This window comes from Dermacentor variabilis, chromosome 5 (genome assembly GCF_050947875.1).
Source record: "Dermacentor variabilis isolate Ectoservices chromosome 5, ASM5094787v1, whole genome shotgun sequence".
NCBI lineage: Eukaryota > Metazoa > Arthropoda > Arachnida > Ixodida > Ixodidae > Dermacentor > Dermacentor variabilis.
Genome location: NC_134572.1, coordinates 134529467 through 134548095, shown reverse-complemented (window position 1 = coordinate 134548095; position 18629 = coordinate 134529467). Strand labels below are relative to the sequence as shown.

Below are 18629 nucleotides of genomic sequence, written 5' to 3'. Positions count from 1 at the left end.
GACATGTGTGTATATATATATATATATATATATATATATATATATATATATATATATATATATATATATATATATATATATATATATATATATATATATATATAATGTATGTATGTATGTGTACACCTGCGCTGGGGTGGGGGCCGAAACATTAGATTAATGAATACCTCGCTTTCGCTATCACTTTTAATAATCAACCTTTTACCGCAAATTTAACGACCACAGGCTTTCAGAAGTATTTCTTAAGGAAACTAAGGGCAGTCCTTTTTAGTGATGCTGCGTAAAATTAACAAAAAAATGAGAACAAAAAACGTGAGCTATGAGACACGCAGCTGGGGATCGTAGAGTAATTATGACCACCCGGAGCTAAATGTGGGTGTTTCAATTGAAAAATACGCTATAAAACTGGAACACCAACAAAAAATTATTCAAGAGGGCACGCGTTGCGCGTATCGTCATCTTAAATATATGTGAAAATAGAACGAAATGATTCCTTTATTGTTCTAAATATTCATTTCAGCGGCAAGAAGTGAAACTCTGAGCTTCATTTTTACCTTGTATCAAAGTGGCGTTGATCATCGCTGGCATATAGGCTACTATATGCCAGCGATGCCTACTACTATATGCCTACTATATATATATATATATATATATATATATATATATATATATATATATATATATATACACACACACACACACACAGGGTGTCCCACTTAACTTGAAGCAAGTATTTAAAAATTTAAAGGTTGTCGGAAGCGAATTGAACCGAACGCATACCATTCGCAGTAGCCTATAGTAACTCAGACAATTTTTATTTTCTCCATACCTCCCTAAATAATTAAGTTTAATTAACCAACATTTTAATTATTGGTTGAGGACCCCAAGTATGATACGCAGATTTGTAGGGCACCTTCAAATACTACCGATCGAGTTGTTTCCTTTACGATACGTCTCACGTAGTCGTTTTTTCCAGGTTGCAAAGAAAGCCCGCGAAATGTGAAGAGAGCCGCGTGACGGAGCGCTTGCGCACTGGTATCGTGCTGCTATCAAGCGTGTGTTCGGTGAACAAGGTCGGCTCCCGCACTATATATATATATATATATATATAATATCCGCAGCCTCTTTGTTGTAATTCCGGCACAATCAGTAACCAAATGCTTGACCTCCCTATGCCAGGATACGTCGCTGTCCCATATAGATAGACAAATTACTCGCCTTACTCTGTTATTTCGTCTTACTTTATTGATAGTATTGCACGTGCTAATCTCAGCGCTCCAGGCGCATTAGTAACGAGACAGTTGGCGCTAAATGTCCGCACGCAGATTTCCTCAATTTGTTTGGTTTCTTCCTACCTGCGTTCGATGCAAGTTAGTTCGCACGACGGTCGTACAAACGACCATCCGGCTTGCGTGAGCGTTAAAGGGTATAGATATAGGAAGGAGGCGGCGTTCAGTAATTACCTCTGTCTCGATAGCCTTCTTGCGGCCTCATAACAGCCCAATGACGTCCGAGTATTATTGTGTAGTGCGACCTTTGTGCGGATCGCGAAAGCCTGCGGTTTATTCGCATGCCTTTAATGCATTGGCAGGTTGGCGCTGGCAATGTTTCAGCTCTTGAAGTGATGCTTATTGCGCAGCATTCACCGCGGTTGTCCATTATAGGGACACAGCTGTCGCATCCTCTTGATTGATTGCGGAGGCGCCGCAACGGAATGGTGATGTCGAAACTGACGCAGTGCCTGACGCACGTGACCGTATGGCAGCGACGTTGTGTTTGTCGCAGGAAACATTCCCGCGGTGTTTCCCACAGCAACGCGAACGTTGAAATCTATATATTGTATAATTGGATACCGGCCTACGTTTTTGGCGGCTTAGGCTGCATGCACAGCTTGAAGTAGCAGCTGTTGTAAGTTAATTCTTGCGCAGAAGGGTATATACCTGTCTGTGCGACTTACTGCTTCAGCAATAGCGATTTCCGGCGAGTTATAACATGCGAAGCGCTCGGATATGCAGGGTTGGAAAACATCACTCGTAGCAACCTGTACGAGTGTAATTGCTCCTATATATTTTCCACTCAAAGAAGGAGATCCATGTCGATATGGGCAGCTAGAAGTGCTCCCCGATGGCGCACTCACGTGAGTCAGCACATCAAAAGAACACACACACACACACACACACACACACACACACACACACACACACACACACACACACACACACACACACACACACACACACACACACACACACACACACACACACACACACACACACACACACACACACACACACACACACACACACACACACACACACACACACACACACACACACACACACACACACACACACACACACACACACACACACACACACACACACACACACACACACACACACACACACACACACACACACACACACACACACACACACACACACACACACACACACACACACACACACACACACACACACACACACACACACACACACACACACACACACACACACACACACACACACACACACACACACACACACACACACACACACACACACACACACACACACACACACACACACACACACACACACACACACACACACACACACACACACACACACACACACACACACACACACACACACACACACACACACACACACACACACACACACACACACACACACACACACACACACACACACACACACACACACACACACACACACACACACACACACACACACACACACACACACACACACACACACACACACACACACACACACACACACACACACACACACACACACACACACACACACACACACACACACACACACACACACACACACACACACACACACACACACACACACACACACACACACACACACACACACACACACACACACACACACACACACACACACACACACACACACACACACACACACACACACACACACACACACACACACACACACACACACGATACAACAGCTATTGTGAAGCAAGCAACAGGATGTGACGGTTTCAACGAATGTCCAACTCTCTCGCATAACGTAATCGGTCATAAAGTCTTCGAAATATTCCAAAACAAATATCTCGGCTGCATAAATACCAGTTAGGTATGGAATGGGGAGGATGCCAAAGCTATGCAGGTTCCTGCTCAGCTTTGGCATATATATATATATATATCATGGAGGAGCCACGAGTATAGTAGTCTATATGCCAGCGACGATGAACGTTATTTCATAATATAGCCACTATTTTGTTATACCTCGCAGTATTACAGTATACAATCTATTTGCAGCTTTGCTGTAATTCGTGAACGCCATCTCGAACACGAACAGCACCTTTGCTTGCACGATGATGATTATGATGATAATATATGCGTTTTTATGGCGCAAGGGCCAACCTTTGCTTGCGTAAATGGCACCTTGGCTCAGGTTACGTAGACATTTTTGCATGCGGCTGTAAATTATATATCATGTTGCTACGTTCAACGAATTTTCTTTCCCAACTGACTTTTCTCCTTTTTTTTTTTTAATCTCATAACTTCGCGAACAAGGCTTGTCAGTCGTCATCTTTCCCGTCACCGCGTTCTAGGCGTACATGCTCTTACCATTCAACTCTTTCGAACGCATCCGTCTCGTCTGGCACGACTCATCCCAGGAAGTATAGCTCACGCCCCACAAACGAGACAAAAGCGCGCCCCCAAGAAGATAGTCGGCTTGCGGGGCTCACGGATCGCGTGCTAATGTTAGACGGAAGTGGAGCATCCATCTCTGCAAATCAGCTATACTCTGTCTCCCTGCTACAGTCCTTTTTTTTTTCTCACCTTTTCTTTTTTCTTCTTCAAAGTCTTTTTCCGTAAATTTCTGTTTTCCTTTCTTTTTGGGGCGTTTCAGGCAGCCATGCGTCATTTAGCGGTACCGGAATACGCTGGCGGATAACTCCGCTCTGTCGGGAAATACACATTCCGCGCTACGAGAGATGAAACACTCATCACGAGCCAAATCCAGGATTACACAGGCAGCTCGCGACGTCCAAATAAAGGCTATACATATATAAAAGACAGGGTCGGAGTATGAATATGAGAGAGGCAGAAAAATTGCGCCTGACTACGCGAAATACTATACACTACAGCGGCGTGAGTCGCAAACTAAGTAAAAAAGAGAGGAAAAGAAAGCGAGACAAGAGAAAGTACAGCCATCCTAAGCCACGGGTGTGGTGGAGACTTATAAAAAAAAAACAGAGAAAGAGAGAGAGGATGAGTGCATATGCTGGAACCCTTTCGCGGTTGGCGGAGCTTCAGTTCGGGGCGGTAATATATCATCGTGCGAACGCATTTTATCCTGCTGCGGCGTGCGTCGCGCAGGTCCGCCGATGCCTCTTGGGGAAGTGGGAGGTAACGTTCGTGGTTTCCATTGATGAGGATGTAATGGCGCTGGCTCCGCAGCCGTCGCTCCTGCTTTCTCCGGAAGGGCGCAAAGGCATTTGCGGCCGGTCTGCGCTCCGTCGGGGATGCTTCACCGTAGACGCACGTGCAGTGCGGGGCTGGCTGCATGTGCACCGTTTTCTCAGCCCCCCGTTTCCTTCTTTTCCCAACTTCTAACCCCTTGCTTTACGTTATCCAAGTCGAATTATGAGATCGAGTATTCCAGGAATCTGAAATTTGTTCTCCCGTATTGCGGGACCGCTTAAACTTTCTTTGTGAAAAAAAAAAGAAGGGGGGGGGGTTTGCTCAGGGGATCTGGAGTGAGTGTGAAATTATTAAATTTAGGATGAGAAATGTGGACAGAACCAAAAAATTCAAGCCCACATGGTGTCAATTCGTGTCATATTTGTATTTTTTTTGCCGGTCCCTTCCTTCTTATGTCTACGTAAAAAAATATGTATTCCATAACATCTTTCGAGCACAAACTTCCCCGGAGTAAGTGGCGCAATTAACTTCAGAGCTGCAATGGGAACGCTTACAAGTGAGCTTTAAACGCGCTTCCTTTATTTTAGGATAGGGAAAGAAAGAAAGAAAGAAAGAAAGAAAGAAAGGAAGAAAGAAGAAAAGAAAAAATGAAAGGGAGAAGCACACACAGAATGCTTTTGCAAAGCTTGGTTCCCTACTTTTCGGCAATCTGTGACAGAATTCACGTAGCTTTTCGTTGGTAAGTGCTCTTTGCCATTGTCAGGCTACCGTCACAAATATGTCCAGTACGAGGATTAAGCCGGATTTCACGTTTACAAACAATTCTAGCGTATATTAGCGGTTTCTGTAAATACGGGCCCTTGGTCTCTATTCACTTAGATTACTTCCGCTGGAATTGCTCCCAAGAGCTTATTCCAGCCAATCCTGATGCTGGACATATTATAAAGAAAAGCGGCCAGCCAATAATAAAGAACACTTATGCATGAAAATCTTCGTGAATTCAGACGCAGATTATTGCCCGAGGAGTTCATTAAACTCAACTATACTGACGACAGGGCAGCTTCTCGCAAATTCTCTGAGCAAGTTGTCGTCCTCCAAGAAGGAAAAAAAAACGCAGAAGCACAAAGAACGCTATAAACGCACACAATCAACAGCTACCATGTAGCTGTTCTACAGCTACAGAATAACCGCAGAACATTCGTTCCAAGAACAGGCTGTGGGATATATCAGGGCTTGAATTCACAAAACAGTGGGACCAAATTGACAACACTTTCGATCGTGAGTGCTTTTTACCATTGGCTGGCCACCTGCGCTAATCATATGTCCAACCCTACGATTGGCTGAACTTGGCTTTTACGAAGTTTTCTGGTGTAAGGACGTTTTTGCGAATACGGGCCCTGGTTATGCTAGCACTGTTCGTCAAAGCAGTTGTCAGCTGATCATGGGGCTGGACATATAATCAGCGGAGGTCGCCGGTCAGTGGCAAACAGTACATTCGGACAAAAAGCTTCGTGAATTCGGCCCCAGAGGCATAGTTCGTCTTGATGCGATGACGCTGATAATTGTTCTATGCGTCCAAGTACCATGAACACGTGCGAATACAATGCCGAATGCAAGATCCTGCTCGATTAATCAGTTCATTACGTAAACCGGAGACCCACTTACTAGACGGCTCAAACGGCCTGCGCTTGCATCAGTGCCGTGCAGATTATACGTTTTTGCCACGGTAACTTAGCTTCATAAAGGCGCACAGTTGGACATCTAAACAAGTGATGAGTGCCGTGCTGGTTTTGATGTTTTCGTTACGCTTTGTCAGATTAAAGGTAACGGCATTCGAAGCAAAGTTGTGTAATACGTGTCACAGCATGATGACTGCTCAGTCGTCATGCTGTGTGATATGTATTACGCAACGTCTGCTTTAAAAGAAGAAAGTTTCTTTCATAAATATTACTTTGCGCGATGTTACATGCTGACTTTGCGCGGAAGAATGAAAACATCAAAATCATGTGTGTCTGTTTCGATTTTAGAGCAAGAATTAGATTTTACAGTAAGTGCTACATTTATAATTACCGTGGTAGCAGTGCACGAGCCTTCTAAGAGATGCGCTTACGCACTGAAGGACAGATATCTGCCGTGAACATGGCCTCCGAGATTACCAGCGTTCAGATCTCGGGGGCCACGAGCATAGCTCACCTCTGACCATCAAGAGCGGTTGCAGCAGCCATGCAGCGAGAACGACGGAGTCGCCGTTGGCGTTACGTGGGATATCGTGCGATTCCCGTGCGAGTCTTCTGGCTCTCAGCGACAAAAGAAGCAGGCCTTGTCGCTTACCTCGAGGCCTCTGTATACCCGCTCGAGGCCATGAAATTACGACAGCCTGATTCCAAGAAGACTGCCATACTTCTGCTATAGGTCCCTCTTCGATACAATGCGTATAGTATGTCGTATATAGTTCCCAAGAATTTCCGCATATAGCACACACACTGCTTCTGGTAAAGAACGACAAAGGAACCGCATCTGTATTACTGGGGCACTCATCGTCAGCGATGTCGAAGCTTATTCTTTCTTTTTTCCTTCATTTTTTTTGTTACGGTTGGTGCGTGTATGGAGCTAAAGATCGAGCGAAACAAAAGGTCCTGCTTCATGACGTGTTGCGTTCATCTTCCGTTATATTTTTCTGCGGATCGCCGGCGCAATTTATCTCGTGCCCACCCCAGGCCTTCATTTTCCTTCGTTTCTTTTTTTTTCTTTATTCTCGCCAGGGCAGGGAGCGATATTAAAGTTTTCGGTGTCCAGCGCCGCGCAGCGGTGCACTACGCGCACGAGCGCTGCCTTCACTCGGCCGGGTTTCATCGTCGCCCGAGGGGCCGGGCTTTTCCTCCCGGCAACGGGGCCGATCCTTCACAAAGCCTCCGGGGAATGCAAGATTAAGCTTGCCGATCGAATCTAAATGGAACGCTTCTCTCTCTTTCTTTCTTTCTTTCTTTCTTTCTTTCTTTCTTTCTTTCTTTCTTTCTTTCTTTTCTTTCTTTTCTTCGTCCCTTCTCATTTCCTTCCAATCTGAATTAATTTTTTTTTCCTCGTGTCGCGCGCAGCTTCATCCCCAAGTCGCCGAATATTCCAAGCTGTTGCCTCTTGTTTTTCTGGTTTCTTATCTCCGTTGCCTCCTTTGTCTGTCTTGAACCTCGAATTATCCCGTTTCTGCTGTGCCGCTGAAGTTATGCAGCTAAGCAACTTTTATTCTTTCTTAGCTTCTGCTAAGCCGAAAGGGAAATTTCTGCGATTTGTCTCCTTATTTCACGATGTCCTTATGCAGTGCTCTCGGACAGTGTCCCTAGTGTTAGTTCTCGTCAAATTCAGCTTGTATTTCTCCCTATACTGAATCACTTCTTGTTTTTACTGCGATGGCAGCAAGAACGGCATGGCATTGCCATCGACTCCAGCCATAAGTGTTGCGGGCGCCCGTACACAGTTTTAACAGGAGACTATACGCAGACAGAAAAATTGATTTTAAGATTTCTAGTCCCTTTCCAGAAAGAAAGCGATGGAGTTTACGCACTTCGAATATAGGCTTTCCGTTGCTCCATAAGTTAGGTCTTTAAATAACGCTATATATACAGACCCTTTAATTCTGCGTATATGGCTAAATTTAAATTTAAATTATAGTCTGGGTCTTGCGCGCCAGAACTACGATATAATTATGAGGCACGCCGTAATCGGCGACTTCGGATTAATTTTTCTCTATCCGTGCAACGAAATAGCTCACTAGACTACTGCGGCAGCTTGTATACTACGAGTGAAAACAAAACATCGCCCGCAACCGGTACTAACGATCGCGCACATGCCCGTGCGGGAATGTGCTGTCTTGAAATGAACGCGCGCCCGCATGCCCGCATGAGCTATGTCGCGCAAACAGTCGCCCTTGACAACTTGCGCGGTGACCTTGTGCGTCTCGCATAGTCATCGAGAGTGGCGACGTCTGTGCACGCGTATTTCGGAGAATGGTGCAAGCAATGCGCAGTATAGCTTACGAAGACGACGTTGTATCGCATCGCGCAGGTATTTTTGAGAATTATGCGGCGTCTTTATTCGAGGTATACGAGCAAGCGAGCAAGCCACGGCAAGTCAGCAAGCGAGCAAGTTAGCTGTGTCCTTTGCGAGAAATTGCCGCTGTGGCAGTATATAGGAGAGCCCGAGGAATCGCATGAACGTCAGCGATTTTTTTTACACGCCTACGTGAGACGAATTGGGTATACTTATGCTTCGACATCGTGTCAATCCGATAAAGCGTCTTCCACTTTGTTGATAATTCTGTGCAGTATACTCTTGTGTTATATGGTAGGGCGGTTCTGCAGCTGAGAAAGGTTCGCCATGTGGAGAGAAGGACGAAGTTGATGAGGTCACCTGCTGCATGAAGTGCGACATGCGGCAGCTGTTGAGACCACAAAAACAAAAGCTTGTGCCGAGGAAAAGACGGCAAGTTCAGTATAGCTTGATAGTCCGCCAAGATGAGCAAACTGATACGTCGTTTATGGTGCCATGTCTTTTTTGTTATTTTATTAATTATGTTGGGTATGGTTAGTTAGCTGCGCGTTAAAACACACGAGTGGACACCGCTGTAATTTATCCGTACATCAGTCATATCGTGCCTTCGCGGAACTTCAACTCATACACGTAACAGTGTGTATCTTATTGCACAGCGTTGAGATAATCACAGCTCGTGACGTCAATTGGTGCAATAGCGAGACGATCACTTCGCTGATAGCCTGTCAAAGAAAGTACTTAGGCTACCCACATAAGGTTCGCTAGTACGCAAGCATTGAGCCAGGTGTATCCTATCAACAAACAACGAGCTTCCTCCGCCCTGTGGGCATTTCCCACATTCTCGGTCATGCCAGGACTCGTCGGTAAAGAGGAGAGGCGGAAAATCAAGCCCATATATATATATAAGATTGCGCCAACGATTCTCTCCAAACTGCAGGTGAAGACAAAGTATACAACTGTATAAACGATGGCGCACGCTCACCACGCTCGCTCGCTCATCATCTTGGTGGTATCTCTCTGTTTACACAAGGACGTAAGCGCAAGTATGGGAAAAGAAGAAATCCCAACCAAGGGACGACGCGAGCGAGCGTCGGAATGAGAGAAGTTCGAGCTCTCGCAACGCGTCCGTTCATTCTGGCTGACGAAACGTACCGGCGAAGATAGGTTATCTTGACTGAGTGCTAACAGGGTGCCCGGCGTGATGGATGCGTTTCGGGGAGTGTGCACGGCGCCTTGCGCGCCCGCGTCCCGTCTCCGCTCGCCGGCAGCGGCCGCCTCCTCGACCCGCGATAGAAACAATCAGATCCGCGCCCCGCGGAAAACGGATCGCTTCTACTTTAGACCGGCCGCGTTCTTCGGCGTCCCTTTAGGCCACCTCCTCCCCCACCCTCCCTCCCAAGCTCCCCTGCGACCTTACCCGACACCCTCACCACCTTTTTTTCACGTGTAATCTCTTCTCTACAGATACACCGATCTGCTTGAGTCTGACGCTCACTCGTATAGGCGTTTGATTATATACCTTTGCCGGAGTTGCGTGTACCACGGCACACGCTATTATACGGTTACAGGTGCGTGCTATAGGTGTCAGCGGCCGATCCGTTTCTCCTCCCCTACATCAGGTACTGCCCCCTCACCCTCTATGATTCTATCTGGCATTTCGTCTTCATTTCTGATGCTGCGCACATGACTGCCGTCGCACAAGGTCGAGCGTGTGAGGCGCGGCGCCTTTACGAAGTGTTTACAATCTAGGGATTCCAGAAGGTATAGGTAGCGGCGGACCACGCTTTATTTAAGCGGGAGATCAACAGAAAGTAAATTGACAGCGGCGTTGTCAAGGTGCGATCCTGGGCCGGAACCGGCTTCTACTAAGTCATGCCGTGTCTTTTAATCCTGTCGTCCTGAAGAAGCATTCCTTCATTCCTAAGCGATGACGTATACATGCTTTACGCCCGGGCTGTTTTTACTGCTTCCGCTCGCGACTGAATTGAATTTTGTCTTGCATAAATATTTACAAAGTTAGCATTTACAAGGCTGACGCATTAGTGTACGCATTTTCCCGTTTTTGCATTATTACACTCATGGAAACATGGTATACAACGTGCATGTTCACCGCTTGCCGGCTTTTTCCTAAAGAAATATGACGTGTCCAAAATTTAAATTATAAGCTCGCATACACAGCCTTATTTGTATGCATGATGAGCCGCGACATAAGTTACGGCATAAGTTCAGGAGTTACGTGAGCCATTTGTCGTGTGCTTCGCGTTCGTTGCTCGCTGCACATGTAGGAAGCTTGCATAAATACTCCATTCTTTCATATTATAATTAATAATATGCAGCTAGCCCACTGAACGGTTCCTGTTTCCTGCCTCAAGAGGCCTCGCTCTTGAAAAGTGAGGTCACCTTCGAAACATAATGCAACATTTGCGTCCTAGCAAGACGCACGCAGCAGCGTCGCCTGGATAACCTTGGACCTTCGGCAAAGAAGCGCCTATGCTAAACGTCCGTGAAAACACTGCCGTCTCGATAGAGGACCAACAATAACGCGCCACGCATAGAAATACCTGCGCTGTCACACACCATTCGCAAATGGCCGATGCCAATCAGTTTGCGCGGTTTCCCGGGCGCAAGGTTGTTGGCTTGCGGCGAAGACCAGTCATATTTCGGCGCCCGCCTCCCCGCGCCGCTCTTCCTTCAAAAATATGATTGGTGAGCACGGTGCGCCCGCCTCGGAGATGTTTACTCGCCTCCGCGCGGCCTCATAGGCCAGTTTGTTTCTGCTTTCGCTTGTGCGCCGGTTATCCATCATAACTGCGAACTTTTCCTGACAACCCGCCAGACTGGTTAGCGCCGCCGCCTTCTTTCTCTCTTCTCTTTTTCTATCGCTGCCTCTTGCTTTTCTTGGCCCTGAGCGTCGCTTCTCATTGGCGGGGTTTTTCTCGATCTGTCAAAATCGGAGAAACTCCTGACAAGTGGTCGAACGTGCCTCGTTTCTCTCGCTACCCCCCTCCTCCTCCTTAGGCCTGGTCTTAACCGCTTTCTCTTGTTTGACCTTCAGTTCCCGTTCTACGCCTTGCCGCGGCCAACCAGCGTTGGCGCGAAAGGGGTGGGGCACGGGATGGCTTGAAGCCTGGAGAGCTGCTCGGCGTTGTCGTTCTCCGCTTCCGTTTCTTGGCGCAGTCGAGGCTGATCGAGTGGGCATCGACGCGTCGGCGCGCTCCTCGCACGCTTCCGTCTTCGTTTTCCTGTCGACGGGGTGAACGAGGGATCGAGAGAGGGCGCGAACGCTCTCTTCCTTCCAGCGTTTGTTCCTCTCTCGATGACTAGCGGAGCGGAAGACAAAATAGTTTAGCCCGACTTACTACTACTACTCAGCGGCTGCCGATTGCGAGACAGGGTGAGTCCCGGGGGACTCCGGCTGGCTTGGCGCGATGTGTGGCGCGAGACAAGAAAAAAGAAAAGAAAAATGAATGCTGGTGAACAGACAGGAAGGGAAGACAAGCGCCAGAGTGAAGCCCGGGATGAAAGGGGTGAAGGAAGCGGGGGAGGAGAGGGGAGTACACAGTGCGCAGAAAGGAAGCACCGTCGAAGGCCAGCAGCAGCAGCCGATGCCAAAGGGGCTGTGTGGGAGTATCTGTGTGGACCTGCCAGCGGCAGGCCCGTCGGCGCGAGTCTCCCTGAAAGGATTCCCGGAGGGTTGTGCTCCTTTCCTCGCGGCCCGATTTCTCGGCGTCGCACCTTCGGCAGCGCTGGCTGCCCGAGCTCCTTCCCCTTTCTCCCGAGCGGCTGCTTCTCCCCCTTCCTTTTTTCCGCCTCGGACGTTCTTTATTCCCGACGCCACGTAGCTGCCGGGCAGCCGCGGCCCTCTTCGGCTTCCCCCTTTCTTTATCTGGACCGGCGAGACGGATGGGCTCCGCTGTCTTGCTGTCTTGCCCACGCATGCACCGCTGGGTGCCTCGCCGCGAGGACCCGGCGCCCGCCTCTTCCTCGCTTCTTCCGATGCGCGTCTTTGTGGACGATGCCCGATGCCTGCTTCACCTCCCTCCTCCTCCCCTTTTCTGTGAGCTCCCGAAAGGAATAAAAAAGAAATGGCTCCTCGTTAGGCCTAATGAGAGTTTATTGATCAGTTTGGAAACGCAGCCGGCGTGCTCCTTTTCTCGGCCCGTAGCCTCTCCCCCTTTGCTTCCTGTACAGCATCGCGGCGCGTGTGTATATGCAGTGCTGCTGGTGTCCCGTGCTGCCGCCGAGGCGCGGGACACAGCGAGTAACGGTCTCTGTAGGGGTCGCTGCTTTGGATGGATCTGCGGTGAAGGCTGCTTAGAGACAGATGGAAGATTGATGGGGCAAATGAAGGGAAAAGATGCGAGGAAGCGAACTAGCTATTGTTTCATAATTTAGTTTCATTTATAAACGTATTGAATGATTAGGATACGCAGGAAAGGCAGAAAAAATGGTGGTGCATCGATTCTTCAAAGATGATTGGCGACTTTAGGGCTATTGGCAGCGTATCTTATGGTTCATGAGTAATTTTTGAAGATATGTTTGATATAATGATTGTTATGAATGCCGGCACATGCCCAGTGACACATGCCTAGTGTGCCTCAAGTTTGCATGAAAGAGGGTCATTGTATAACAAGAAATACCCAGAGTCACGTATCTGGTGACCTAGGCTCTGACGTGAAACAGGTTCATTACAGAGCAGCTCATTCCCAGTGACACATACCTAGTGACCCAAGTTTACGTCAGAGAAGTCCATCGAAAAGTACCACATAACCAGAGGTACATACCCCGTGACCCAAGTCTGTACGATGGTTGCCTGTGAACTCGGTTCCCTCAGCACCGCAGCCTGGTGCCCTACCTATTTGGCAATAGACTGCCTAGTTACCTAAGGAAGTGGGAAAGAGGTTATAGGCGCGGACATAAATATATACAGACGTAGAGACATGTTGAAAACTGGAGTGAGCTCCCAAGAAATGCTAATAGCATTAAGGAACGGGCTTGGTGGAATGAGGCGTTATCTCTTTGAAAAGTACCGCTCATATTATCACCAACAGAATCATCATCGCCATCAGCAGCAGCGCTACGGGCATGGTCTTGTCTAAGAAGTCGACAGTGCTTGTCTAGGTTGATTCATGTAATCAATACGTTTGGCATTGTTAAAGTTTCCGCGACGCGTACTATCAACGATCGGGAATGGTTTCTCATCGTTTGGAGATGCTGACAAGATGGCGTCACCTCCTCTGCGGAAAATTGCAGAAAGCCCTTCGCTCAGATTTAGACTGCCCTTGATTGGACGACGGCTCGCACGTGCATGCTGTATATTCAGCTTTACACCTACCGCTGTCAACTTTGCGCCGCTCTGTTATCACGGTAAGCAATAGAATGTACACGTTTAATAAAAGCAACTGCAGTTCGGTTGAATTTAACGACTACGTTAGTTTCTTTTCCAACAAATTTCCGGAGGAATTCTAAATGTGGGCTGATCGTGACTCCAGGCTTCATGTTTTGACTTGTCATGATACTACACCACGGGCGTCGATGTACATAAATTTATCCTGCAAAGTTTGCTGCGCTTGACATTCTAACTTGGCGAAGGATGACCAAACCACCAACACGAACGTGCTTGCCTTCCAATATTGAGGTCAAGGTCACGGATCTTGCACTGAACTGTAAGCGTTCGGGCCTCTATGAGACAGAGCTTAATCTTTATATCAAAGACCTTTAAGATATTAGCTTACTCAGAGCGCACGCACGTCCCAAACTAACCATTCTCAGCTCTTATATGCGAACATTTCTGTGCATAGAACTCATCAGTCTTTTTCGTCATGCTGGTGAGTTCTTCTTCCTCGGTAAGAATGTATTTATTTTTTTACTGTGATGTGAAAACGAGCAGCCGTCACCATTATAGAGTGACTAAACCTTTTTTTATTTGCATTTCGATAGAACAAAAAAGGCGAGGAATGAAAGGTGAGCGCACCTTTGGAGTCGAGAGAGGTGGCTCATCATACTGACTTCGTTGCGATGGTTGTTTTTTCCATGGAGCAGCCATCAGCACTGAAGAATGTGCACTGAAGTAGTATAACGTGTAGCTCAACGCGACACGTAGAGAGCACCTTTGATCTCAGGACTGCAGGCAGCGAGCGTTTTGTGTGCTTCTACCTTTTAGTTCTTGGTCCGTTTCATTGTCGTGTTGTTTGCGCTCGCCAACGATTTTCAACTCTTGTGATTGTCTCTCCAGTTATTTCTAATTCTGTAAAGACATATAAAAACGATCACGCTCGATGCGCCTGTTGCGACTTTAGTGTAAAGCACCGCCGAAGTCGATTTGTAGAAGTAATCGCTTGATTTCTTGTGCACAAATCAAGAGTCAAAAAGTCGACGTGTAGGCGCGGCCTCCGACACCTGGCAATAAAATAGTAAAGCTGCCGCCTGAGCGTTGCCCTTCATTACGTTATTAGCTGCGATGGCCTGACACGTGTTGTCTTATAGGCTGCAGAACACATGCTGTATGCAACACGACGTGTGGATCGATGCGTTAACAATTCAGCCAAGTATGTTGTGTTCTCAATCGTGGCTTTCCAGTGTTCGCGATGTACATTGTACATCCCGACATTAACCTAGTGTCTCTGTTTTGACAAGGGATGAACATAAAACTCAGTATTGATAATTTCACCACGAAATCTAACGTGCAATGTATTGTATCTTTCCGTTAGCTACGTTTAAGGAGATATATTAATTTGCAGGCGGCGCTGGCTATTACTCCTCTTTGATTTGACAAATATATGCTAAATGATACGGTTCTTACAAGCAAAGGCGAATAAACAATACAGTGATATTAATTCTATAATTCACACACACAAGAAAAGTATTGTGCAGTGCACGAATCGCAAATGTTTTTAGCATATGAAAATTAATTGCTTTAGTGTATCCATTTTCCTCACAGTAAAATAAAAAGGAAAGGTTTTTTTTTTCTTTGCTGGCAATGTGGCGAATGCATTAATAAGCATTTATTGCTGACTGACGGCTCCTAGGAGAAAGGACGTATTAAAAGTACTTTTGCTCTTTTTGACACAAATAAAAAAAATTAAAGAATAATAGAAGAAGCCTAATGGCTCGCAATGCGAAAGCTACAATTCCTTTCGTTGTCCGATTGCTGCGCGCGTGCATCTTAGTTCCCACATCCATTTCAGGTTGTTCAGGAAGCCTCCGACAGATGGCGCCACGAGGAGCACGGGCTTTTTGCTTTTTTCGATCGCAAGGTAAGCGTGCGCGGTGGGCTGCCTCGCTAGGACCACGTTTTCGTCGGAGTAAACTCTTTACTGAGTTGAATGGGGGCGGAAAAAAAGAAAAAGGAATTACGAAATAGCTTGCGCTTTAAGAAACTTCAAGTGAGCAGGCCTGCGCCCTTTGGAACTTTAGCACGAGCGGTGAATGAAAAGGGAACGTCCTTCCCCCCACTTTTATTTTTCTTTCTCTCAAGCTTTTAAAGATTGCATTTCAGTTACAGGAAATTTTGCTCTACTCTTTCTTTTCTTAGTGAGCATGTAGAACCAAATGAGCGCATAAGAGATTTCGTTCATTGTTTTCGATACATCCGGCTATCGTATCACGTGTGCACAAAGAAACAAGCGGATAAAAATTAATAATCTAATGTTTAACCCAAATAGTTAGGTATTCATACGCGGTGTTCGTTTGCTACAGCAACTGCGGCCATTGCGCTGATTGCATCAGCGCTGCTGTGAGAGTGACGCAGAAAAATATGGGTGTGGCGGTTGTAATTGCGGTTTATTTTCCCGACATGTTCCAAGATAGCGTACGCGCCTTTTAGCAGCGACCAAAGAAGACCACGCAAGCGTTGGCTTCTTTCTGGTAAGGATCGGTGGAGTCAGTGGCAGTGCTAGCGGTGAAAGCCGAGCTTGATTTGTTTCTCCAGCTTTCTATTCTCGGCACATGTAAGCCTCTCGGCTCCTTAAAGTGATCCTCCTACAACGCCCGTGTCTGTCAATTTCCGCTTTGAACTTGGCGCTTTAGGAAAACAACTATCGTCGGCCTGACGCATGCGCGGTATACCTGTAGAACTTGCTGTTGTCGTTTTTGTTGTTGTTGGCCTGATGCGCTATGACTCCTACCCACTATAAACGAGCGAATCGACGAAGGGAAGATCGAAATACTTTGGAAAAGTAAAATGGAAATGAATTAAAGTGCATTTAGGAAGCGGTCAGAGTATCAAATTTCATAGTGCCCGATGAAATCCGAGACAAAATGAATCCCGAAAAAAATAAGAAGAAACCAAAGCAATGCCGTGCTTTCAGTCACCGACGCCTAACTTCTCCGCAGAATGCCGCTGACTCTGGTCCTGTCTTGCTCACCTAAACTAACCAAGTGGCTCGTCGCCCAGAGACTACTATTTCAAGGATCGCCAAGCCGTGTCTTTCCATGCTGCACGCAGTGGCATAGCCAGAAATCTTTTTTTCTGGGGAGGTGGGGGGGGGGGAAGGGGGAGGCCGCATACTTACACAGACATTCTGGGGGGGGGGGGCAGGGGCACGTGCCCGGTGTGCCCCCCCCCCCCTTGCTCCGGCTACGCCACTGGATGCAGGGAGCTCTCTAGATGCAAATATACAGCAACAACTCGCTCGGATGGGATTCGAGGCGTATAATAAGCCCTGCATCTGCACCCGCCTAAGTTGTGATTCACCACTGAGCCGCTGCGTCGGTAGGTTTGACGCTGGGATCAAGTCCGGTTCACCGCTTTGTTTAGCGGCAAACAAGAGGCCGTGAAGGCTTGGTTCCTTCCACGAGTGAGTGGTATATTTATGAAATACCGTCGCTGGGCCGCCGCCAGGACCGAATGTGCGAGCCTAGACGTGCTGTCCGGGTCCCGGACGTCAACGAAGAACCGACGCCGCGTTCCTGTTGGCTGAACACGAGGCACGCGGTGCCGTATACTTCATCGCTGTAGTCATGCGTCAGCAAAGCTGGCTACGGTTGCTGCGCCTCCTGTCTCTTCCGGCAGCTTGAACTGTTTTGCGGCGGATGGCAACGGTGTTTGGGATCTTGATCCGTTTAGGTTGTTGTCGGCCTTGGCTTGTAAATAGTTTCCGTTGTTCTTTCTTACCTTTCTTTTTTTTTTTTTTTGCAGTCCAGGGATTTCGGTCCCGTTAGCGGCGTGGCTATTTGTGGAGCGAGGGCCAAATTCGTAATGCTTATCGTGTTGCTCGCCATTGGCCGGTTGCCTTCTTTAATAGTAAGTCAGACATCGCGATTGCTTGGCCTCAGGGGCCGAATTCAAGAACCTTCTCGTTCTTGAGAGCCGGCTGCCTCCGCTAATAATATTCCCAGCATCAGAATTGGATTGATATTCGCTATTACGAACGCTTCTATCGTAAGAGTTCGTGTGTGTGTGTGTGTGTGTGTGTGTGTGTGTGTGTGTGTGTGTGTGTGTGTGTGTGTGTGTGTGTGTGTGTGTGTGTGTGTGTGTGTGTGTGTGTGTGTGTGTGTGTGTGTGTTTGTGTGTGTGTGTGTGTGGATAAGGGCGCTGCTCCTACGATCAGCACTGTAGTTAAAGATATGCTTTTTTTGTGAACTCGAACCCTGATAAAGAACAGATGGCGCTGTTCGATGATGCCTAAAAAAACATTCACTATAGCTTTGGAACAGTATGGATCGTCATTAGCGCTGCCTGTATTGGCGGCGAGGGGTTACGGAGTCGCCATCTATCGGAAGCGACCCACTGGCGTAGTATGAGGGATCACACGGCGCGCTCGTCATAGGTTTTGCTGTCAGCGCTCACTGAAAACACCACGTGCGAGCTCTCCCGGACATTTCTGTCAGTACTTTCGAAACGAGAGAAGTTTTTTACTGTCTAAATAATAATCTTGGGCAAACTGAAAGCACAGAATTGTTTACACACTATCTCTTTACTGAATACGTACAGTGAACGCTACTGCGCGCGGTCGCCGCGATGGAGTCTCCCGAACCGGCTTCTTGCGTGAAAGGTAGGTAAACGCTGAAAGCAAACTATGTGAAATATGTTCTTATAGTGTTTGTATAACTAAACGGAGCGTAATAGAATAAAGGTTCAATGCAGCGATCGCACAGATTCGCAGCGACCGACTGCGCGTCTGCATGCTTGTCCGCGCGCTGTTTC

General features: G+C 47.3%; 1 protein-coding gene across 8 annotated transcripts in view; it reads left to right on the top strand.

Annotated features, from left to right (window-relative positions):
* The window catches only part of LOC142581972 (uncharacterized), a 570107-nt gene that overhangs the window by 449936 nt on the left and 101542 nt on the right, over nt 1-18629 (top strand). For 7 of the 8 annotated variants that reach the window (XM_075691413.1, XM_075691407.1, XM_075691412.1 and 4 more), the window contains one exon: nt 15670-15738. The exons of the other annotated variant lie outside the window; for it this stretch is intronic. In XM_075691413.1, coding sequence (XP_075547528.1) covers nt 15670-15738 — 69 coding nt within the window. The remainder of the gene's footprint in view (nt 1-15669; nt 15739-18629) is intronic. 8 annotated transcript variants of the gene reach the window in all.